Source organism: Pan troglodytes, chromosome 6, assembly GCF_028858775.2.
Source record: "Pan troglodytes isolate AG18354 chromosome 6, NHGRI_mPanTro3-v2.0_pri, whole genome shotgun sequence".
Taxonomy (NCBI): Eukaryota; Metazoa; Chordata; class Mammalia; order Primates; family Hominidae; genus Pan; species Pan troglodytes.
In genome coordinates this window covers 96,785,339-96,810,895 of record NC_072404.2, presented here as the reverse complement: position 1 = coordinate 96,810,895, position 25,557 = coordinate 96,785,339, and the positions used below count along the sequence as shown (strand labels likewise).

Below are 25,557 nucleotides of genomic sequence, written 5' to 3'. Positions count from 1 at the left end.
TAAGTTATTCTAACTTAAAAATATAATTAGACATTCATGTATTGGCATAGACTTTTTAGAGTAAAGTCGGGTAGAATGAGAGATATATTTACCAAAAAATCAAAAACAAAAAAGAGTCCTATTCAGCCCTGGGGTCTAGGTTCCAGGTCCATTTCCAGGATACAGATATTCAATATACAATATAGTTCTTGCTGTGCTAAAATAATAGAATTATTGGAGATGACCAGTATGTATTGTTTTTCATAATATGACCTCTGCCAGAAAAACTATGACCTTGCAAGTTTTAGTACGTATTTGGACAAGTCAATTCATTCAATTTTAGCTGTTTCTTCGTGTTCTATAGGATCACAGCACACTCCTCAGTTGATAACCTTTTTTATATTTACTTTAAAAATAGCTGATGAACTACTCATAATTTTTTAAAGTCTCCAGGAAAAGCCATTAGCAGCTTAGGGTGATGGTTAAGAGCACAGGCTTTGATGCTAGGCTGGGATTGGAGTCCTGGCTCTGTTCTTTTCTAGCTGTGTCCTTGGGCACATTAACTAACCTCTCTAAGCCTGAGACACCTCTGAAGTAATAGGGGAAGAGGGGACAGAAATAGTATCATAGGATTATTTAAAGAATAACCAAGATACTGCATGTAAAGTTATTAGCACATGCCTAGCACATATGAAACACTTGATATTGTTGGCTGCTGCTATTATTATGGTGATTACCATTACCAGGATTATTATTATTATTATTTTTTGGTTGCTAAATTGGTTACCTATTGCTATGTAAGAAACTATCTTGAGTCCACGCTTAAAACAATTCAGTGTATTGGCTGAGTAGATCCTCTGTTCTTTCCACCTGAGCACATGGCTGCATTTACCTGGAGGGCTGGCTTCATTAAAATGGTCCATGGTGGCCTCACTCACACGCTGGCTGTTGGCTGGCCATCTCAATTCTCCATGTGACTTCTCACACTCATACAATAGGCTAACCTGGCTTCCTTATATGAAAGTTTCAGGGCAGTGTACCCAGAGAGCAAAGACTAATGTGTGAAGTGTCCAGAGGATTAGACTCCAGAACTCATCTTGTTGGTCACAGCAAGTCATAGGCTAGCCCAGATTTGAGGAGATAACAGACTGTGCCTCTTAATGGGTGAGAAGTAAAAAATCTGTGACCATATTGAATCTTCTAAAGCATGCCCTCTGTCACAATTATTTACATTTCTTCCACATGCAAAAGAAGGTCACCTCTTCCTCAGACCCTCAAAATTTTCATACAGTGATAGCATCTGGCTCAAAGACCAGTATCTGAAGATCTGCATGTGGTCTAATACAGATGAGGGTCTTCATTTTCAGCTCATCTTGACCCACAGACCTATGAAAAAGACAAGTTATCATCAACACATACTCTCAACATAGAGTGGCGGTGCAGGGACAGGATAATCATAGCAGATACTCATTCAAAAAGGATGAGAACAGAAAGCTCATAGCAGTCCTTGGCCATAGCGATTCTGACATGCAGCCAATTACCCCACTACTCCAGGGAAATGGGATGTTTCTTGATTAAGGCCTGATTCTGCTCCCCAGGAGTGGGTTCCCTAGTCCATTGTTCTCTTTAGTTCCAGGGTCTTTTACCTTCCCTCTAAGAGGGCTTTCCTTTTTCATAAGAAATGATCTGTATCTCCAGCTGAGTGGATTTCTTTGCATGTTTCTGCCCATAGAAATTTGGGGCCCTTTTCATTTTGTATTTTTTTCAGTCTCTTTTAGACTAAGCTGAAGGACTGTCTTAAAGACTTTGTGAGTTTACTTAGAATCTAGCTGTCATTTACTCAAGCCCCAGAAGTTATGCCTATATATTTTATTTTGAGACAGGCTCCTCTCTTCTTTGGGCTGCAAGTGAACCTGCCATCAGAAAACTCTTAAATAGTTTTTAAGGCTTTTTTTTTTTTTTTTTTTGTAGCTGAAAGTGTCCACTAGGCTCTGCCTAAAATCTTTCAGAGATTTTTGCTAAAAATCTTACACCTACACACTCTGATTTTTGCCCTAATTTTATTGGATGACTAACAACTTCATTTTCCAGCTGAGTACTGGGGTCTGCTTTGTTGTCTTAAATTCTCCTTGTAACCAAGTAGCTCATTCTTTAGCTGATCATTCTCTTCCCAAACCTCATTGTACACAGCTAGGGGAATCCACTTGTCTCTCCTATAGTCTGTCTAGAGATGTCTGAAATCTCCTCAGCCAGATGTACAGGTTCATTAAGTAAAATGTCTTTCTTCCAAGTCACTGCAGGAAATATTTTTGTCAAATTTTCCAAGGTTACATAATGAAGGTACTCCTTTTCTATCCTCTAATAGCAATTTCTTTACTCTTGTTTCAGTCTCCACAAACAATATTATCACCTTCCTTTCAACCACCACCTACCACTCAATCCCAAAGCCAATGTCACATGTTTTAGGTTTTTGTTACAGCAGCATCTCAATCTAATTACTAATTTCCGTATCAGTTGTTTTAAGCCAAGAATTTAGTGACTTAAAATACAACTTTTATTGCCCACAAATTTGTGGGTTGGTAAAGTGGTTTTCCTGTTGGTTTTGCCTAGTCTTATTTCAGCTCAGGGTCACCTGGGCTGGAATATTCAAAGTGGCCTCACTCATGAGCCTGGCAGTTGGGGATGGCTGTTGCCTAAGGCAGGTTGCTTTTCCTCCCTGAAGCCAGTTATCCTTCAGGAGGCTAGAGAAACTTCCTTTCACCGCGGTTCCAGGGTAACATCCGAAGATGGCAAACAGACGAGCTGTGTGAGATCCCTTGAGGCCTGGGCTCCAGAAATTGTAGAAATCAATTTCTTTACATTTTCTTTGTCAAAACAAGTTACAGGGCCTGCCCAGATATGAGGAGGCAGAGAAATTGGCTCCACTTCTGTATAGGAGAAGCTGCAAAGTGTTTGTGGCCATATTAATCTGCCATAGTTACTATGAAAACAGTTTATAATCTGCACTAATTGGCTCCACACTGCAAGGTAATTATGCTAATATTTTTACAGACAATAAACCATACCTTTAAAGATAAACCCTTTATTACTATGTCCCCAAAGATGATACCAATCAATCAGTTAGCCAGTCACTCTAACTTACAATCCAACTCTCTTTTTAATGATGAAAAGTTGAATTTCATAAATTGTAGTCTTGCCTCTGAGGACCATAACGATGTATCACTATTATATCTACTGTTATTTCTACCCAATTACCCATCCTGGAAGAATAATATTTTTATTTTGTGGATCCTTTATACATTGATCAGGCCTTCCTTGTGTGGCAACAGCTTACTGTAGTTACCTACTTATTTTTATGCCTTCTCTTTCCTAGGAAGAATAAACCACTCCAGGAAGCAGAATTAATAAAAAGATTCATATTTGAATCTCTTCAACAGCCCAGTGCCTTGCACATAGTAGAGGCTAAATAAATATTTACTAAATTGAATATGATGGCCCAGCTCATTGAGAAAATATGTCTACATTAAAATAATTTTTTTTTTTGAGATGGAGTCTCGCTGTATCTCCAGGCTGGAGTGCAGTGGTGTGATCTTGGCTCACTGCAACCTCCGCTTCCCAGGTTCAGGCAATTCTCCTGCCTCAGCCTCCTGGGTATCTGGGACTACAGTCACATGCAACCACGCCCAGCTAATTTCTGTATTTTTAGTAGAGATGGGGTTTCCCCATGTTGGCCAGGATGGTCTCAATGTCTTGATCTCGTGATTCGCCTGCCTCGGCCTCCCAAAGTTCTGGGATTACAGGCGTGAGCCACCGCGCCCGGCCCTAAAATAAATTTTAATAGTGATGACCATATTAGCTTTTGACTCTACAGAGCAACTATTTGTCAAAATAAATAAAATGCTATTAAATATAAGATCTTGAAGAAAGATATAACAGCAGATTTTGTATTTTGACTCTTTTAAAGAAAGGCAATACAGTTTCATACCTACGTGCACACTCCTGATCATGGTGTTATCATAGAAGAACAGGAAAAGAAACAAAATGGTGGCCAGGTGTGGTGGCTCACGCCTGTAATCCCACAACTTTGGGATGCTGAGGCTGGCGGATCACGAGGTCAGGAGATTGAGACCATCCTGGCCAACATAGTGAAACCCTGTCTCTACTAAAATACAAAAAAAAAAAAAAAAAAAAAAAAAATTAGCCAGGTGTGGTGGTGGGCACTTGTAGTCCCAGCTACTGGGGAGGCTGAGGCAGGGTAATCACTTGATCCCAGGAGGTGGAGGTTGCATAAGCCAAGATCATGCCACTGCATTCCAGCCTGGCGACAGAGCAAGACTCCATCTCAAAAAAAAAAAAAAAAAAAAAAAGAACAAAAACGGTGATTCTATGGTGATTTTTATAAAAAGATTCCAAAAGGTTTCATTCTGATGCTGTTTTACCAAAGTTCCAGAAAGGCTAGTAGATTAGTCCTCCCTTTGTTTAGGCCCGCCTTTCATCCCTGAACATCCCAAATTAGTCAAAGGTCTAAATTTCATAATAGCTGGTGTCCCTAAATCTAGGATATTTATTTATCAATGTCCTGTCATCATCAGGGTGTCTGGGAGCTCTGAAAAACAAAACAAAACAAAACAATTTTTTGTGTCAAAGCTCTACTTTGGCCAACTTCTCTTGGTCAAAGGTGACAGTTTCTTACTTCTAAATTGATGAACACATACTTTATTTCTTTTACATAGCAATCATTCACTCATACATCTGATTCCAATTCCTTTGTGTATATATGTTGACATATCATCAACCTATTATCATCATCATGATAATATAGTCATTGTTAGCAATTTATTCATCACTGTTAGCATCATGAATATAATTACAGTAATCAAATTATTTTGTATATGCCTTATTATATATGGACTAAACCCAGCTTCCATATAAGTAAATATTTGTGAGTGCTTCTTTGGGGCTTATATACTAAAAATCAAAGAATAGTCTTAAATGTTGTCCAAGAGAGCTGTGTTCTAGCCTCTCTCTCTTTCCAGTGATGTTTCTCTTTTATATTTACTTAAAAACAATTGATTCATCTGGATTTATTTTAATGTAAGGACTAAAGTAGAAATACCACATTACTTTATTAAGTGGCTGCACAATTGTCCCAATACCATTTATTGTATAATTCACCTTTTCTTTACCAATAGGTAGTACCATATTTATTGTAATTAAATTCTTAGATGGTTTATGTCTACTTCTGGACTCTCCATTTGGTTCTATTGATCAAATTACCCATTCACGTGCTGGTTTTTCCTAGGTTTTACTATTTTAATTGCTGTAGCTTTTTATGTGCTAATATCTGTTAGAGATATTTCCTTCTCATTACTCCTCTCGTTAACTTCTTTTTCAGAATTTTCATGGCTATTTTTAAAAAATTGAGATACAAACACATGCCATAAAATTCACCCTTTAAAAATATACAATTCCGGGGTTTTTAGAATATTCACAAGGTTGTACAACCATCACTGCTATCGAATTCCAGAACATTTTCACCACCTCATTAAGAAACCAGTCACTCTGCATTCCACCCTCACTCTAGCCCTTGGCAACCATGAATCTACCTTCGGTCTCTATGAATTTGCCTACTCTTAGATATCTCATATAAATAAAATCATACCATGTGTCATCTTTTGTGACTGGCTTCTTTCACTTAGCACAATGTTTTCAAAGTTCATCTATGTTGTGATGTGAATCAAAATGCATTCTATTTTATGGCCTAACAATATTCCATTATATGGATATACCACATTTTAAATCTGTTTGCCAATTGATGAATATTTGGATTGTTTCCACTTTTTGCCTATTATGAATCTAGCCTCTCATTTTTAATTTATATGTTAACCACTTAGGTGAATTAGACTATTCTCTAATAACCATCCTAATGATGTGGTTTGATTGTCTCAGAGTAGGAGTGATCTTAAGCTATTGGGTAAAAGGGCTAATGAGTGTCAGAAAGAGTAGCCATTATTAATGACATAATATCAATACTTTTATTGGCATTATCCAGGGTTTAAATGCCCATTTATAAATCCACCAAGCAAACATATGAGGCCACTAAACTAGTTAGACAGGTGATTTGTAGATTTTAGCATGCATAAAAATCACCTAGGGCACTTGTTAAAGAGCAGATTTACTTGCCTTACTCTAGAGATTATGCTTTGGATGGCTTTTGAACCATAATTTTAATAGTCCTGATCCCAAGGTACATTTTCACCTAAACTGCCTGCTTTCAGTTCATCAGAATTAGTTAAGATCAGGCTCTTAAAAAGAGATCCTACAGCAGTGCTCTGGAAAAGGCTGTCACTTGGCAACAACTTCCCTAAAATATTTCTGGTGATGTCTCTAGCATTCCATATAACTTAGAGCTAGGGCTTCTCAGACAAGTGTGAAAACACTGAAGAAGGATCAAACCCTTATTTTCTTAAGTAAACACTGACACTACCATAGGTTTCTGGAGAAATCACCCATCCTCCTACTGAAGGGGTTAGCCAATTGTCTGGTCCCAAACTTGTCTGACTTTAATTTTTCATAAAGAGTGATGCCTTTGCCATAATCACACAGAGATCTGCAGTATAAACTACTCTCTAATCATCTACAAACAGCATTCATCCAAGTGCTTAACTGTGCATGTTAATTGACAGTGTGCCAATACTGTAACCCTGATGCACCACATTTTTGTTCTTTTAGGCCAGAGAAGGCCGGACCACCATTGTGATAGCACACCGACTGTCTACGGTCCGAAATGCAGATGTCATCGCTGGGTTTGAGGATGGAGTAATTGTGGAGCAAGGAAGCCACAGCGAACTGATGAAGAAGGAAGGGGTGTACTTCAAACTTGTCAACATGCAGGTACTTGCTTTTCAGGAATTTTTTCTGCTATTTGCTCCTCAATATAGTGTTCTTTAAATATTAAAATATGATCCGATGAATGCTATACTGAGCAAGAAGAAACTTCAACAAGATGCCTAAAAGTGTATATCTGAGACTTTAAATCAGAATCTGTAAAGAGGTAGCAGGTGAGAAAATAGGGGAAATTGCCAAAAGCATCATGGATATATTCCTTAGGACAGATTCCTAATTGCCTGGGGAATGTGGTCAAACTAAAAGGTCCTTTCTACCATAATGGGATGGTCAGAGTTTTGGGAGTCAGAGGACGAGAAAAGTGTTTCGCACTTGTCCGAGGAGCCCCGGCTCTGAGTTATATGGAATGCCAGAGACTTTACCAGAAACATTTTAGGGAAGTCATTGACAAGTGACAGCCTTTTCCAGAGCACTGCTGTAGGGTTCCTTTTGACCAGCCAGGATCTCTAGTGGTTGAGGGAGGTCTCATGTGATCTAAAATTGTTTCCCAGATGATCCTAATAAGACCATCATCAAAATTTGTGGCTCTAGGAAGTGAATAGTTTGTCTTTTAAAAGGAAAAAGCAGGCCAGGTGCAGTGGCTCATGCCTGTAATCCCAGCACTTTGGGAGGCTGAGGTGGGCAGATCACCTGAGGTCAGGAGTTCGAGACGAGCCTGGCCAACATTGTGAAACCCCATCTCTACTAAAAATACAAAAAATTAGCTGGGCATGGTGGTGCACGCCTGTAGTCCCAGCTACTTTGGAGGCTGAGGCAGGAGAATCACTTGAATCCAGGAGGTGGAGATTGCAATGACCTGAGACTACACCACTGCACTCCAGCCTGAGTGACAGAGCGAGACTCTGTCTCAGAGAAAAAAGAAAGAAAAGAGCACTCATTCATTCTAGTTCCTAAAACAGGTTATATTGATAACGACTGGTTTTTCATATTTTTAAGACATGTTATTATACTCAGTCACTTGAGCAACATTGCAGAATAAATAACCTAAGAATATTTTATTCTATGAACGATTCTATTTGTGAAAGTATATACATTTGCTTTGATACAACTGTAATTACCATGTACACACATATTTTTGTTCTTTTTTCTTAACATTTCAGATATACATCATCCACATACTATTATTTTAATGGGTGCTCAGAAGTTCATTTTATTAATGTGTGAAATTAGTCATTTTTCTAAAGTTAGATATTTGGTCTGTTTCCAGTATTTCTCTATTCTAAATATTGCCACTGTGAGCACAAGTAGATCAAAAAAGGTTGTCAAAATTTTGCCTTGCTTTCTGACAAGTAACTCTTCTGAGCCTTCGTTTCTACATTTGGAATACCAAACCTACCATGAGAGGTTGCTATAAGTTTAGAAAAATAAACATCTGAATACTTGTGTACTAAAAACAACCTACTGAAATGTTTAAAAGGGTGGATTTTGTGATATGTTAATTATATTTTTAAAAAGCTGTTTTTCTTTTTTTTTTTTAAAAAAAAGACCTGACACAAATTAGATGATGATAAATGGTGGTTACTAAAATTTGCAAATTCCCCCAAATGAAAATACCAAATGAAATGACGAAAAGTTTTATAACTCAGGCTTGCATGTGCCAGAGGGTGTTCTACAGTGGAGGGAATCAATGATAGTGTCTTTGCTGAATGCTACCATATGGCCTAGCCACCATAAAGGGTCTTTGTCATTTCACTAGTTAGGAATGCATAAAATGTTACTTTAAATCCATTTTAGTTTTAATTTCATGAGTGGTTACCAAGGGTCTGTGATTTTGCCCATAATGACATGTTGAATCCTCAAGTGAAATAACCACTTGGCTGTCCTATTGCCATAAGCTCTTGTAAGAATGACCTCTGCTTCCATCAGGACTTGGATTGGGAGACTGCTAAAGAGATGCAGACAGCTCTGACCTTTCTATATCAAATTCCCAAGCTTATTTTCTTAGGAAAAGTTGTACATTTGAAGACTGAACAGTCAGTGGTCTGGCATGATAGAAATCTGTCACCAACTAGGCAATAGCTTTGAGCAAGTCATTTAACCAAATTGGGTTTTGTTATCCTCACTTGATAAATGAGCAGGGGCTTCAGGTAAGATGACCTCTGATATTTCTACCAGCTCTGGCATTCTGTGATTCTCAGCCCCTTTGAATGGTTCTACCTGGGTACCCCCACATTTCCCATTTCTGATTTGAGTTTTGCCCTCCCACTTACTTGGTGAGGCTGGAGAGATGAGGGAAAGACCCATTGTGAGCCTGAGAGTCAGCAGATGCTCAAGCTAATGCAGTACTCTTTTCTCAAGTTTCAAAGACCAACCTGGTTTTCATTCAACCTTGTTTTGGTATTGTTTCTAACAAGTATCACTGCTTTTCCATTAGGTAGACTGTTGGCTCTTAGTTGTTTCTTTTAAATGTATCTTAATTTTTTTCTGATTATAAAGGTAATGAATTCTTTTTAAAAATCAAGCATTTTTTTAAAAAATCCAAACATTACATTCTAGAAACTTGAAAGTCATCATAAGCCAAATCCCTACAAACAGCCACTGATAGCTATTTCGTTTTTATTTTTCATCTTTGCCAGCTTAAAGAGTTAAACAGTATCTTCAAATTTAACTATTTATAAGATTGAGCTGATTTCCACATTTTTATTGGCCATTTGTATTTTTCTTCCTCTGTGAACGTATTTATTCCTGTATTAGGATATTTTTCTGTTGTGTTGTTCATAATATTCTCATTGATTTGTGAGAACTCTTTACATAAAAAGAAAATACACTCTTCTCTTGCATGTATTGGAGAGATTTCTTTTTTCCTGCTTTGTTCCTTTCAATTTCACTTTGTTGTATTTGGCTGCCATAAAGAAGCTTTAAAATGTATGTAATTAGGTTGTCAGTTTTTTCCTCCATGTCTTCAGGATTTGAGGTTGTTCTCCGAAAGGATATTTACCCCATTTCCTTTCAGCATTTTTTGTTCTGCTTTTTTACAATTAAATCTTTGAGACAACTGAAGTATATCTGTGTGGAAGAAATGAGGGCTATTGGTTTTAAATAGATACTTTTTAACACCTGGTGGAAAAGTGGCTATCTTGGCTTGGAGCTCAATGACCTTTCAGCTGAAGCACCCAACACCAACTGAGTGTTTTAGGTAAGGCACAGAAAAAATATTATGAAAGAGACAGGTAATGTTCATTTGGTCATAGAAGGAAGCTAAAATCTGAATGGGCTTATTGGAAGAACTGTCCATTGAGATGGACCTCTTGATAGCATGGATGAGATTACAAAAAGAGGAAAAGTTCTGGGGAGGTATTCATGAGAGGTGGTCTGGTTTGACTTGCCATGAGCTAGATTTTTGGGGATCCAGGCTTGGGCAGGTAGTGGGAAGCTGGGGATGATTTTGAGCTGCCCTTTAGGAAAATAAATCTGGTAGCAGTGTGGGAACAGATGGCAGTGAGAATGCAAGGGATCAATTACAAAGTCTGTAGCCTAGGTTGGTTTTTGTTGAGAGATGGTATAAAACTGATTCAGTAATGAGCAAATAAGGAAATCCACCAAGCAGAACATATCACTGCAATGTGGTTCAAGGCAATATATAAGCACATGGGCAGTGTTCTGTCAGATGTTGAATGAGCAACTGGAAAACTAAGAGATCATGATTGGCTATTGTATGTACAGTAAGGCACTAGCCAAAGGATTGGGTTCAGGGCAGGTCTTGAAGGGAGGAGCAAGAACAAGACACTACTACAAGGACTAAGACCCTGAACAAACTATTAAGATGTATAGTTGGACATGGAGGAAGCAAATAGGGAACCAGTCCAAAGTCCAACTCCAGCAGGGCTTGATGTTCCCTCACTCTTACTAGGCAGTGAACTAGAAGTCCTTAGATCACCACCCCCACCCCCATTCCCATTAAAAAGAGAACTGATCTCACAGCCAGCAATGAGGCTGAGCCTGCATGTTGGGTCTCGTTGTGTGCATGAGAGCAGGACTGTGAGGAAGGAAGATGACCATACTCAGCCAGTCGAGGAAGACAGTTTTACCTCCCGTGGGTAGTGACCAGGCCCTTTGATTCAGCTTTTCTTGTTTGTAGCTTTAAAAACAAGCCCTTGTTAGTGTTTCCATGTAGTCTTCTTCCCTTTCTTGGTGGCCATGACTTGTTCCCTGGATTATTGCATATTAAGTAAATTCCTATATACCTTCTGGATTACGAAAAATGTGTCCTTAAATTTTTAGAAAATATTCTTATACTCCGATTTTCTTATTGTTCAAATTGAATTTAACCTTTCTATACTTTATAGTTTTCTAGCTATCCTTGATTGAGAAGCAGTTAGGAAATCTGAAAATCTTGATACATGTTATATTCCAAATTGCTTTATGATTCTAAACTTGGAGGTTACATCCATTTGGAGACACACACACACACACACACTTTAATGTCTTGATATTCTTTCAGACATCAGGAAGCCAGATCCAGTCAGAGGAATTTGAACTAAATGATGAAAAGGCTGCCACTGGAATGGCCCCAAATGGCTGGAAATCTCGCCTATTTAGGCATTCTACTCAGAAAAACCTTAAAAATTCACAAATGTGTCAGAAGAGCCTTGATGTGGAAACCGATGGACTTGTAAGTTGTTTTTCACTTAAATTAAGTCTTTTACTTTGTAGTTTTGCTACAATTGTTGAAATTCTTAGCCTTGCAAATATTTTTCAGGCACAGATGACTGCTACTATGAGCCATACTCTTTGTAAAGAAAAAAATTTTTAAATTTTAAATGTATTTGACAATGAATTGAAGTCAGTTCCAATTACAAATGGATTTTCAAGGGAAAAAAATCCAGAAATGTAGTCTTTACGCTGAGATGCTTAATATTAAAATTAAATTTGACATTCATCTTTGAGGTCCAGAGGTAATAAGACTGGTCCAAAACGAGAGGCCCTGATATTTGCATACTCTATTGGGTAGGATTACATTTGATTATCTATATTAGGAAACCCAGAATAGCATCCGTTTAAGCAAATTAAGAGTTTTTATTTCTGTTTCACATGCCAAAATCTTAGAGGTGAAAAACCCAGGGCTAGAACAGTAGCTCCACAGTCCCCATAGACACAAGCTCCCTTCATCTTTATCTGCACTACCCTGGCATCAGGTTTCCATCCTCAGGGTCACTTATGATCTAAGGTGGCTCCTGAAGCCCTACCTATCACATCTGTGGTCCAAGCAACAGGAAGAAACAAAGAGGTTTTCCAGAATTCCCACACAATACTATTACTTATAAGTCATTGGTCATAATTCGATCACATGGCCATACTTAGCAATGAGTATGGAAAATTCAATTTTTTTTTTTTTGCTGTATGTATTGACATTCTAAATTAGATTGAAATTCTCTTACTTAGAAAAAGAGGAGAATGGTGAGAAATAGCAACGTTGGATTTAGGAGATTATTAATTCCAGTTAACAAATAATTTTATTTATTTATTTATTTTTAATTTTATTTTTTGAGACAGGGTCTTGCTGTGTTGCCCAGGCTGAAGTGCAGTGGTGCAATCTTGGCTCACTGCAACCTCCACTTCCCGGGCTCAACTGATTGTCCCACTTCAGCCTCCTGAGTAGCCGGGACTACAGGTGTGTGCCACCACACCTGGCTAATTTTTTTGTGCTTTTTGTAGAGGGGAGGTTTTACCATGTTGCCCAGGCTGGAACAAATAATTTTATTATACAGAGGGAATCCATTCCAAAAAAAGATTTCCTTATTTCAAGATATAGTTTTGATATATTTTGATGTTATTTGTTAATGAAGACTGAGTTTGTTTTTACTCTTTTGTTGGCCTGAGAAAACTAATTCTACCAATAATTCATTGCATCTGTTTTTATCTGTGCATGCTATTACTGCAGAAATTACAAGGACTCTCTTAGAGGTCTTAATCTTGGTATATTTATAGAAAGAAGAATAACAATTGTACCATTTTGGAGCGTCATTATTATAAGTCAGATAAGCAATTTCCCCTCTTTTGGCTATGAAATTATCCACTTTTCATTTCCTCATTTATTTTCAGAGTTATTTTGCTATCTCTTTAAACTCCAGTATTTTATAGGAGCACGTCTCTTGAAGAAATGCACAGAGAAGAGGGGGAGGCAGGAAATGCTGCAATCAACAAGATTGTCCCAAGTACCACCATAGGGAGAAAACAACATGCCAAAGGAGAGGGAGAGATTAAGTCTGATTAGAGGGACCTGTTTGTGTGCTGAAGAGCAGTAACCAAAGAAAAAGATTCATTCATTATGCTGGAGATAGGGACTTAAAGATAATATTAACTAGGGAGGAAAAAAAACCCTGAAATACAGAAAAAATTGGTAATTTGAAAGAAGGCTCAGTAGAACCTACTTCTATATTCTCTGTTTTATAGAGATATAAATATAACCTTTCTCAGTGACCTCAAGCTTTTGGGATTCCATAGTCACCTCTGTCTCAAGTTTAATGTTAAACTGCTTCTATCATCAAAACATTCTTTATGAGACCTAAATCCTGCATGCTTGGCCAGACATTTAATTAAACATTTGCTGAGAATCTTATATGTGCCAGGAATTGGACTACTTTCTAGGAATATAAAGACATAATCTTTACCTTAAAAAAAGTTACATACTAGAAATGGAAATATGTAAACAAAAAAATCACAAACAAGCTAAGCTATGAAATAAGAGAAGTCTGCACAGGGAAAAGTGTGATAAGAGAAAAGGAATGTAATTAATTTGGTTTTGTGAGTTGGAAATATGGTACAGAAAAGGCAAGGTTTTGTGGTTAGGAGGCCAAGCCCATGTTCTCCAGTTAGTAATGGTTTCCTACATTTGCAAAGATGTTTATCCATCTACTCAGGTGTATTGTCTCATGTGACCCAGATATCATCCCTGTTAGAGAGGCAGGACTGTATCATAATATATGAGAAAACTGCAGCTCGGCTTATGTGTTCCAGCCATGACTGTCACACCAACACAGTGTTGTGTAACTCCAGAGCTGGATGCCAAGGTATTTGTGCCCAGATCCTGCTACCTTGCAGTCTGCTGAGGCCAGAATAGGGACGGGCTAAGCATCCCATGAAGGTTATTTCTTGGCTGAACAACCCATACTCAGCTTATGATGTGTAATCAGTAAACATTGTTAACATGTTATAATATATTGTCCTACTCTCTAGTAGTTTGCTTGTCATTCTCTGCACCTAGTTTGCGAGTCCCTTGAGGGCAATGGCCATGCCTTTTCTATGTCTACAGACTCTGGTAACTGTTGTGTCATCACCAGTTTGCCCTGATGTTTATATGTTCTAGGAAGCAAATGTGCCACCAGTGTCCTTTCTGAAGGTCCTGAAACTGAATAAAACAGAATGGCCCTACTTTGTCGTGGGAACAGTATGTGCCATTGCCAATGGGGGGCTTCAGCCGGCATTTTCAGTCATATTCTCAGAGATCATAGCGGTAAGTTTGCAAACATCACATAACAGCCTGAATTAGATCAATTCATCAGCTGCTGCTTCTCCCAACCTCACTGACTGGCTCCATTCTGGGATTAAGCAGCCTTAAATTAAACTAAGCCAAAGTCCTTAAATCCCTTTTGAGAAAAGCTGTGAGGGAAAAGATAAGTAGCCTTTGAATCACTCTAAGTTATGATATTAATGAAATTATAAAATGTAAAATCAATGAAGAAGGCATTCTAATGAGCTCTCTTCATTTGGTGAAACTGGTGTCAGACAATGATCCCCAATCTGTTTGTGTAGAGAAGCTGGTACAAGTCACACAGTGAGGTGGAGAGAGAGTGGAGCAGGGAGGGGTTAAAGTCATAGAGTTTAATAAGAGTCCAGGCACTGGGTATAGACTGGCCTCACCACTCAGTAGCTCTCGGTACCTCAGTTTCTTCATCTATACAATAAATCTACCTCATAACATGGCTGAGGATTAAGAGATTATATAGGTAACTATCTGGAAAGCATTTAAGAGTGTGTGCCTTGTAGTAAGTATTCAAAAAGCGATAGCCACCCCATTTTAGCAATCCTTCCAAGGCTTGGGGAGTCCAAGACTAAGAAAGAAAACATACTAGCCCATCATTCAATTAATTGGAGGATATTTAAAGGAAGTTATCACAAATATAAAGCCTCCATCAATTCCATGAAATCCAGAATTCATATTCTACAATTTCAGTCAAGCTCTAATGTTATTGGAGAGACTTTGTTGTTGAGGATAAATAATTCTCCATCATGTTACGAGTTTATTATTTTTGTGATGTTGGACATCGATCCACAATTAAGACCACAAGCCAAAAAATAAATAAATTAGAAAAGATCCTCCTCCAAATCTTTTAAAGTTTCAAAACAAAGCAAGCTCTGGCTCTCTTGCAATTCAAGGCAATGTGGACTATATATTTTGGGGCATCTATCTGCCTAGTGCTGCTCCAGGCACTGGAGATACAGTGGTACACAAATAAACCAAGTTGTGCCCTCAAACAGCAGTTTCTGTCGGGGAAGACATGCAATGGACAAACAAAAAAATAACCCCACAAACATGTAACGTGTTGAGGGATAACAAGTGTTTTAAAAGATGGGTAGGGTAATAGAGAGGTGTTAGCTGGGGGTGCTGTTTCAGATAGGATGCTCAGGAAAGGCCCCTCTGGGTGGAAGCCTGATGGAATGAGAAGTGGAGGGCTGGGACAGGGAGGAGTCACAGGGAGCAAGGGACATATAGGAAGAGGAACAAATGCTAAAATGTGCAACCACTCACAGTCCATATGCAGTATGTCAACCTATGTTAACAACCATGCAGTCAGAAAGTAGAATAGAGATTACCAGGAGCTGGGAGGAGGAGGGAATGGGGAGTCTGTGTAATGGTATCAAGTTTGGGAAGTTTGGGAAGGCGAAAAGTTCTGTAGATGGATACTGGTGAAGGTTGCACAACAATGTGACTGTACTTAACGCCACTGAATTATACACTTAAAAATGGTTAAAATGGTAAATTTTGTGTTATGTATGTTTTACCACAATTACCAAAACCCTACATATTTGAAGCCTAGTTTTAAACATGTGACACTCAAGCCACTATTTATGAGAGGAATGAAGAAGGATCAGTTATGTAATCCAAGTGGGCGTTTTAAATATTCTTTTGTAGATTTTTGGACCAGGCGATGATGCAGTGAAGCAGCAGAAGTGCAACATATTCTCTTTGATTTTCTTATTTCTGGGAATTATTTCTTTTTTTACTTTCTTCCTTCAGGTAGGTACCCATGATTTGCCTTTCTCGTCAAGTTTATAATTTAATTAGAGAAATTAAATTAAACCTAATGGAGCTTCCAAATTCTTACAGTGAAATAAATTGCAAACATGATTGGCATAAGGCTCTGCTGGAGGGTAGACTCCTTATCAGGGGGAAGTGTGACTTCCCTGTGTCCTAACTTATATTACATTACAAGTTTGCCCTTAGCAGACATTCATTACCAAGGACAAGAGACCTCAGTTTACTGCAGAACATAAGAGTAACTTAAATTCAACAGGTTGGGAACTGGGAAAGTACAGTCCAATAGCATTCTCTTTTCTGTTGTTACTCTTTATAGAATATCAAGTAACTTCTCTGATCTTTTCCTACTTAATTGATGAACTATTTGAAAGAACATAATATTTTGCATTCTAACGTTGTAGACCTGGCCAAAATAAACTAGTCAAACTCTCTAATTGTACTTTTCTACCCAGTTAGACTTCTCTGTAATTTCTTTTGTCTCTTTAACCCAGTGGGCACCACATAGGCCTTTCGAATATAATACAATCCATCAAGTCAGCAAAATAGTGTTTCCTAGTCATGCCAGCATGCTTCTCTTTTATTATTGTTGAACCAATGGCAAAGTAAACCAAGTTTTTTATTTAGAAATCATTGCCCTACTAGACACAACTCAATGAGCTGATCCAGCCCCAGTCCCTGGCATGCTAGGGAGTGCAGCTAGAAAATGTGTTTCAGGGGCCTCAGGAACAGTGGGCTGATGCATAGAACCTGTAGCAATCCGTCAGCAAATGGAGCGGGAGGGAAGTCTGGTCCTGGACAAGGAACACCTGGGGCCGATTCACTGGGTGCACTGATCATCCATCCCCCTGGCTTAGTAAACAGTTCTGATGTGCACTCCCCCGTGTGCCCTCGGCACGGCTACCCCAACACTCACACTGTGGCTGGAGACTCACACGTCCCAGAAGTAAGCCCACTTCTGGACATCTGGACTCCTCTCCAGTTTGGATGTGGTAATTAGAAAGTAGGAAATTGTCCCAAAGAGGCTGGGGAAGGAAGAGTACCCTGATTGTTCCCCAATCTGAGTGTAGGTGGAGCTGTGACCAGGAACCAGCATACTCATTTGGATCTTGTTTCTAAGGTCATCCTTCCTTTACACTGCATGAGCCAAAATGAATTCGTGTGTAGGACTTTGTTACTTCTGTATTTAACTGGTTTATTGGAAGTAGTAGGAACACACTGAATTTTGTAGTTAAACACAGTATCTTTGTCACTGAGATGTTGTCCTTCAAAGTTTTGAAAAATAAACCTATTTAGAATGGTTTAGAAGCCAGAACTGGACACCTTTAAGATTTTTGGCCTTTGATTCTAATGCATACTGATGATTTTGCAGTACATGAATTTGACGTGGGGGCTTTGAATTCGTATTTGGTCCTGGACTTTTGTTATTTAAATAGTTAACATACAAATAATGTAAAATCAATGTGAATATAGGCACCTGTGTCAGAATACTAGCAACTGTTACCCACACAACGGGCAGGTTTGGTCACTTGGTGGGTTTCAACCCAATGACCACATCAAGGAGGATTTAGCAAAGGAATTTTATAACTTGTCACAAGTGAGAAGCTCACAGAGCTTAGTTCCCAAAGCAGTATCTCCCCAAGCTGGAGGCTGGGTCAGGTTTTATAAGCGTATGGTAATGAAGTGTGATCTGATTGGATCTTGCAATGAAGTGATGCTGGGAAGCACCATCTGACTGGATCCTGCCATGGGGTGGTGTCAGAGCTCAATCTGATTGAATCCTGCATCCTGCCATGTGGTGTCTGCTTCTTAATTCAGTCCCTGATTCTTGTTTCGGAGCACTTAGGTTCCTGCTATGGTTGCATGCTTGATTCATCTGGGGCTGCTCAGGTTATTAACATGACTTGAGGATCCGTGGCAACTGTAAAACAACTCATAACTTTGCTACATAAAAGTTGAACATGATTGGTCTGGTGCAATTACATACATAAAGATCAAAAGAGACCATAGGCTTTTTTCTCAACCAGGGTTTCACGTTTGGGAAAGCTGGCGAGATCCTCACCAGAAGACTGCGGTCAATGGCTTTTAAAGCAATGCTAAGACAGGTAGGAGTGTACGCTGGAGAATGCCTTCTGATCTTTCACATTTCTTCCATATTAAGCTTCTTACTGTTCTTATTGTTATGTCGATATGCATGTTTTCCCCCCAGGGTATTCACGCAAGGATGGGGCAGAGTCCTGCAAATTGTCCTGGTCCTTCAAGAGCTAAAGACTTCTCATGTTTTTTTTGTTTTTTTTGTTTTTTTTTTTCATAGAAATAGGCTTTATTTGGGTAGCTTTGGCTTATTCTGTAAATATCTCTCTCCATGTAGACACTATCATTTCGAAGACCTGTATCTCTTTTCTGGATCCTGTGCAGGCCCTGGTGAGTCCATTGAGACTCCAGGATGTCTTTAAACCAAGAAAAACCTAGTTGATAGCATTTAATCTCATGTACCACAATCTACCATACTAACTGTAGGTATCCTCAAATGTTAATAATTGAGTTTTGTTTATTTCTTATTTGAGGTCTATTTTCACATTAATTCACTTGTTTGTTTATTCAAACATTACTTATCATGTACCAGACACTGTGCTGGTGGCTGGTACTGTACAATCCATTATTTGCTCTCCTCGTAAGTTCACATTCTAGTGCCTGACATAGGAAAATATGCAAACATGAATTATCTATTTTTATAGAAAATGCCTAAGAGAGGGCCAGAATATTATCCATTCAATTGACAGGAACTGATTACATTTCTGTTCACAAATGGGCACATAGTAGGTAGTATATTCTGATTAAATCTGTTTACAAATCCTATTTCAGTATCCCCTAAACTCTTGCTATGCAGGAAAAATTATTTTATGTGAAGGTAAAAGATGCCATGGATGAGTAGCTTACAATTAAAATTAAGTCTCAGACATGCTTCTTTTTTTTATCCCTGTGGCTAACTGGAGATCAGACACACTTTTAATCAGTATTTAACAAAAAATCAAACAAAAGCTTGGTGAGAAACCAGTGCTTATTTTCTCCTGCCTAGAATCTATCAGAACAACATGTCCAAGACAGCTCCACCACCCTTTATGAGAGACAACACCATATCAGGGCAGAAGTGTCCATAGTGAAAGACCTGATGATTGGGTGAATGGAATGCCTACCAGCCTCCCAGCCTTGGGAGGAGCTGGCAAGGAGCATGGCAGCCATCTGGGTGAGCCCTGCCCCACTAGACCAGAGATGCCCTCCCTGCTACCACAGAGCAGTCAGGAAGCTGGGTTCTGCTAGATTCTGGGGGTGTGTACTCAGAGCAAGGCCAGGGACTCTACACTGCATATGAGGTCTCCCCTAAATTTCCTCAGCATTGGAGCTTTGGGAGGCTTTGTCTGGTTTTCTTTGCTTGTTTTAATTTTGAACTAACATAAAGGTGTATTTTATGCCATAGGACATGAGCTGGTTTGATGACCATAAAAACAGTACTGGTGCACTTTCTACAAGACTTGCCACAGATGCTGCCCAAGTCCAAGGAGTAGGTAGACTGCACTCTACTTGTATTTTTTTACATAACATGGTTTTAGATAAGCATGTAGCATACCCACACTTGTTAAGATGCTTCCAGCTAGAAATAGCAGAAAGCTCAAATCAAAACTGCTGTAAACAATAAGCAGAAGATTAAACTTCAAGGTTGATTGACCCACTGCCCCCTCCAGATTTAATCCAGAATCCAGGTTCCCATCATTGGCTTTCGCTTTATCCCAAGGCTGATTCCCTGCAGTCACAGGATGGCTGCTAATAGTAATTAGAACTACAGGCTTCCTTATTTCCCATCCAGTGAAAGAGAGCACACACCTCTACCTCAACCACCAAACAAAAACCCTTTGCTGAAATCTAATTTGGGCTAATTTGGGTCACATGCCCCACCCTGAACCACTGTCTCCAGGGGATGGTGGTGTTCTGAGTGGCCTACGTCCCCCACCCCTTTAGCTGAGGTGGGTTACTTTGCAGCTCACTGCTTCCACACAACAGGAGAAGGAGGAATGGATGCAGAGAGCTGACTGCAATGTTGCTACAGCCACCTTTGTTTTCTGAGTGGTACAACACTAATTCATCCTTATACGTGCTTTGTGGTGGATTGTCTCTTAGGACACGTACCCTTTGTAACAACAGATGGTCTCTTTCCCTTTTACACTTTTGAATTAAATGGTCTTTAAAATTACCCAGGTACATTGGAGTTAGTTTCCTCTTTGAACATTGCATCTGTGAAAAAATACATGCACCCCCACTGCCCATCCACAAAGCAGAGAAGTTGATTACTTGGTTCTAGAATGTTGGTTCAGGTGGGCAGGAGAGGAATGAGAGTGTAAAGGCACAATGAAGAAAAGTCTGCAGAGCCTCATGAGTTAAGCACAGGTGTTGTGGGTTTATTGTAATGAAAGTAAGCCAATGTAGCTCAGGCACAGAACCCACTCATCATTCTGACCAAGGGGCTAAGGCTGGAGCGCATGCATTTGGAGCTTAAAACTACAGTTGCTTTGTGCTTTTTCTCTCCCAGGCCACAGGAACCAGGTTGGCTTTAATTGCACAGAATATAGCTAACCTTGGAACTGGTATTATCATATCATTTATCTACGGTTGGCAGTTAACCCTATTGCTATTAGCAGTTGTTCCAATTATTGCTGTGTCAGGAATTGTTGAAATGAAATTGTTGGCTGGAAATGCCAAAAGAGATAAAAAAGAACTGGAAGCTGCTGGAAAGGTAGGTCAAATAAGGTTTCAATTGGTGTTAAGTGTTGTTTTTAGACATGTGTTTTATTTGAATTATTTATCATGCTATGCAGGCTTTAATAATTAAATGTTTGTGCCCACTACAACTAATAATTGTCAATTGTGTATGAAATATTTTACTGTATTAATGTCTAGAACTTAAATATAAGGTGATTAACATAAAACGTTTAGCCTATAGAAAGCACTTAACATAGTTATGATAAAGAACTTCTGAATATTCAAAGTGCATTTCATTTTACTTCATGTCCAAATGCTACTGTTTGGACAAATGTCATCCCTGTTTCACAAACCTTCATGCAGAAGACTGTAAGGGACTTGTTCAGGGTCGGACATGTGCTGGCATTTAAGAGATCCTCTTCTTCTTGGCTGTGATTTCTATAATTAAGATGGCAGCCACCAGATGGCAGTAATGCCTCAATTTTGTGGTTCTCACTATAATGGCAATTGGGCTTAACATTTACTTGAGCCTTACTACGTGCCAGTTACTGTGCTACATATTTATATGCACCAATTTATTACATCTTCACAATAATCCTATAATGCAGGCACTATTGTTATCCCAATTTCAGAAATGCAGAACCTGAAATTCAAACAGAAGTTAGAGATTTGGCTGGGATTTAAGTTCAGGTCTAGTTTCAAAGCTCTTACCTCTACTATATGGTCTCTTTATATGTGTTTAAGTGTCTAAATCTACACATAAACATTTTATTTACACGTACATGCACTGAAATGTTCACATGTAGATTATAACCATGAACATTTTTAGTCTTATTTATGTAATTATTATCCTTTATTGAAACATGAGGAAGTGAAGCAGATAATAAATATAAATTGTGATATAGGTTTTATAGCATTGCACTTTACAAAGCCCTTTTACAAGCATTACTGCAACTGACCTTAACTAGTTATGAGAAGTGGAACAGACAGTATCTCTATAGGGAAGAAGGCATCAGAGACTGGGTGAGTGACTAGCTTCAGAGGCACCATATTAAGAGGGAAGATTAACATTCGGACCAACCATGTTTCCACTAAACCAATTATGTCTGGTGAAATCCTTTCTTGTCCTCTTGTAATCAGCATCAGCTGCCGCTGCATGCAGCGTTAGGTATAATAGTATCTCCAGGTTTCCATCAGAATTCACTCTCCTCATTTTCACGCTGCATCCTCTCCAGGACTTGGAGCTTGCTAGGACAATATGTGGTTCCCAGGACTTGGGAACCCCTGGGTGTCTAGAGTTCTTGAAGATTCTCTTGGCTGCTGGCTGTGGGTACTTTAGGGCATCATTTCCTTGACTTCTGAGTGTCTCAACTAACTGCTGAAGAAACACTGTGTAGCTCTGTTTCCTCCCCTGCCCCTCAATCCTGCTTCTTTCCACATTTCATATGGGAGAATGGTCAGTTGGACGGAATGAAAATAAACTTTTCTTAGACAAGTTACATGATAGAAAACACCTTGAATCTAGTTAATAGTCTTAGCTCCATTAATTGTTAGAATTTTGTCAGAGTAGAGCAGGTAGAATTGAGCAGTATTGAAACAAAACAAAATCTTGGGTTATTAGCTTTGGTCTTGCTACTCACAGTGTGTGAGGCTGGAGAAGATCCCCAACTTCTCTAGTCCTCACGTCCTACCTTAGTAAAATGAGAAATTGTACCAGATACTGCCCCAAGTTCCTTCCAGCTAAAATCCTGTTATTCTAAGCATCAGAGATTGAATAACTCAGACTGGCCAGTTTAAATTTTTTTAGTAGCTACTTTAACCTAATAGGGTTATGAAATATGAAAGATTAAATATGAAATATGAAAGATTTTAAATATGAAAGATTAAAAATTTTTTAAATGTTAATATCAGCAGTTCAATCATAGTTCAATATTGTTTACTCAGTCAGCACTTGCTTGAGAATAAGAGTCGGAAAGAAGGTTCTAGAAAAACCCCAAATCACTGTTTATTTAAAAAGAAACACTCTCATTTACCTGGGTACAGTTTCATCATCGTTAAAGTACAACAGGGTTTGAGGTATTCCCATCCCAATTTTCCAAAAAGGGATTGGTAGTGAGGGTGTTGGTTACTGGGCAGGGAGTGGGGAGGGAAGACTGCCTCATAACCATCTTGACCCAGGGCTTGTCTGGTCACTGAGATTAAGGGCCCTCTGTGCCACAGCTTACCCGCAAGGGAGTTGACCCATGACTAGAATGTCAAGAGGAGTGTCAAGTCATTACTGGTTTCTCCTTGTGTAAATTACACAGCAGGGGTAGCAGAATAGCATTATGGCTTAGGAACATGGACTCCACATCAGATAGTCTCAGTTGGAATTCTTGCTTTGCTACTTATTAACTTTAGAACTTAAGGCAATTCAGTTAACTTCTCTGTGCCTCGGTTCTCTCATCTGTGTAAATAGGAATACTATTTCCCTTTCAAGGTTGTGAGGCTAAATGAGATCATATTGGTGAATGAGGTAATACTTGGACATAGTAAAAGTTCAGTAATTTTTCTCTATTCTTGTAATTGCTATCTGTTATATCTTTATTACAAATGAAAAATCTATGGTTATTCAGTCTCAAGCATCACATATCTTCCTTTCAGCTCATTGCAGAAGCTAAGAACTGAGGTAAAAAAAAAATGTCTTAAAGCTGTTAAAAACCTAAAATTAAGATCTTATGCTCCATGTGCTGTTGGTTTAGATGACTCAACTGCAGAACTAAGATTTAGACTAAATAGCTAAGTCACAGACAATGAACATTTGTCAAGGGTGGTTTGGCTATAAGAATCAGAGAACTGCTCTGGCTGGTTTGGGTAAAAGCGATTTGATATAAGGACACTCCAAAGTGCAAGAAATACAGGCAGTTTGTGTGTAACTGGCTCTTACAGCCACAGGCTCTAATATCTGAGTCTTCCTATACATCTATTCCATTCCTTGGATGCTGTATATTCAGACCAGCTTCTTACACATACCCAATGTGACATCAGCCTCTGAAGCCACAGGGCCTCACGGTTCAAACTTGTGTCCAGGGCCAGGAAACCAAATCTGATTGACCCAGATTAGTCAGATGTCTGCCTCTGATTTAATCACGGATTTAAAGCATGCTCATGTTGTTGACAATTGGGATCTCCTTCCCATTGTGGGTGGACAGCTTTTATAAGAAGTTATACTCAGGGAGGAAATAATTGGCAGCTCCAGTAGGCCCTTAGAAATCACAGCCTAATCCTTTCTTTTAGGACTCTGCCTTGTGAAGAAAGCCAGGCCACAAAGGGGTTGTGACTAAGGCCAGTCATGTAACTGCCTGGTGGCAGGCTGGGAATAGAACCAGGCCCTTGGTTCCCAGGCCACAGTTCTTGCCCTTAGCTGATCAGCCTTCCTGAGCATACAAAGACTTGCCTACCATACTTAGCACAGCCAGAAGTACCAGTTTTGTCATAAAGCTAGTCTTGAACAGATTATGCCTTTGGTTTTTAATTTAAAGGAAATTAAAGCCTATCAACGTAACCTTCAGGATACTTTTGACAGAGCCCTAGGGCTTATTTTTCATTATTTCAGAAGTGAAAACACCACTTCTAATGAAGGTCTATTCTGTGTTACAGATTGCAACAGAGGCAATAGAAAATATTAGGACAGTTGTGTCTTTGACCCAGGAAAGAAAATTTGAATCAATGTATGTTGAAAAATTGTATGGACCTTACAGGTAATGAACCATATGATTCCTGCTAAGAACCTAGTGCTTTCCTAAGGCTGAATTATTGTCCCCAAAAGATAATAAAAGCTCTGCTGCTCCAAACAATGATATGACTATAAGGGTGGCCTTTTTTCAACAATTCTGTCACTGAAAATAAGTAGCTTTTTGATGTGACTAGGACACAGAATTATATTTTTTACATCTTATGCAAACAACAAGAATAGGTCTCCAAGACATAAAAGATATAGAGAATTGCACAGTCTTTGGTTATCAGTGCAGGCAACATAAATAACCTATCTGGGTGACTTAAGACAAACATTCCTTTAAGGAATTGCTCAAACCTTTCTTTGCAGTGTGTAGACTGAACCAAAAGTGAGACTTGCTATTGGGTATGTTCCAGAGGAAAGTATTTCATTTGTTCTCTGAATGAGGACCAGATCCAACCTACTCTGAAGATAAAGAAACACAGACTATTTCAGTGGTTTATAGTTGAGCAATTCAAGAAACTCCTAATGGCACCATTTGCCACTCATTTCCACTGCAGCCTGATTTTATAAATGAGTATGTTTTAACACAAAGTTGAACACAACTTAGATTACAATTTTGCAGACTGGAACAGTAGTTTTGAACACTTGCAAATTTGAACAGATATCTTTGAAAGTCTCAATTTATGCCATCTCCTCAGTTATGCACACTTCATATGATACTAAATAACATGCAGCTACACCTTTGTGTCCATTTGTTGTTTGACATAAAACATGTATGCACCATTAATGATGACCTATTTTTAACTTCAAGGAGGGTTAAGGAAGAATAGAAAGGTGAAGCTAATTATGAACTTGGTTATAATTTAAAGATTCAATAGCTTCACAGAATGCTCAAGTTTTGTAACACCATGTTCACAGCACATAAGTTAAACCATCCAAATTA

General features: G+C 38.8%; 1 protein-coding gene across 8 annotated transcripts in view; it reads left to right on the top strand.

Moving 5' to 3' along the window:
- ABCB4 (ATP binding cassette subfamily B member 4) overlaps positions 1 to 25,557 on the top strand; it is an 85,954-nt gene that overhangs the window by 37,694 nt on the left and 22,703 nt on the right. For 7 of the 8 annotated variants that reach the window (XM_016957668.4, XM_016957669.4, XM_001160982.8 and 4 more), the window contains 8 exons: positions 6,712 to 6,873; positions 11,327 to 11,497; positions 14,192 to 14,338; positions 16,019 to 16,123; positions 18,169 to 18,246; positions 19,620 to 19,703; positions 20,727 to 20,930; positions 24,536 to 24,636. In XM_016957668.4, coding sequence (XP_016813157.4) covers positions 6,712 to 6,873; positions 11,327 to 11,497; positions 14,192 to 14,338; positions 16,019 to 16,123; positions 18,169 to 18,246; positions 19,620 to 19,703; positions 20,727 to 20,930; positions 24,536 to 24,636 — 1,052 coding nt within the window. The remainder of the gene's footprint in view (positions 1 to 6,711; positions 6,874 to 11,326; positions 11,498 to 14,191; positions 14,339 to 16,018; positions 16,124 to 18,168; positions 18,247 to 19,619; positions 19,704 to 20,726; positions 20,931 to 24,535; positions 24,637 to 25,557) is intronic. The other variant, XM_063814651.1, reaches the window with a different exon arrangement.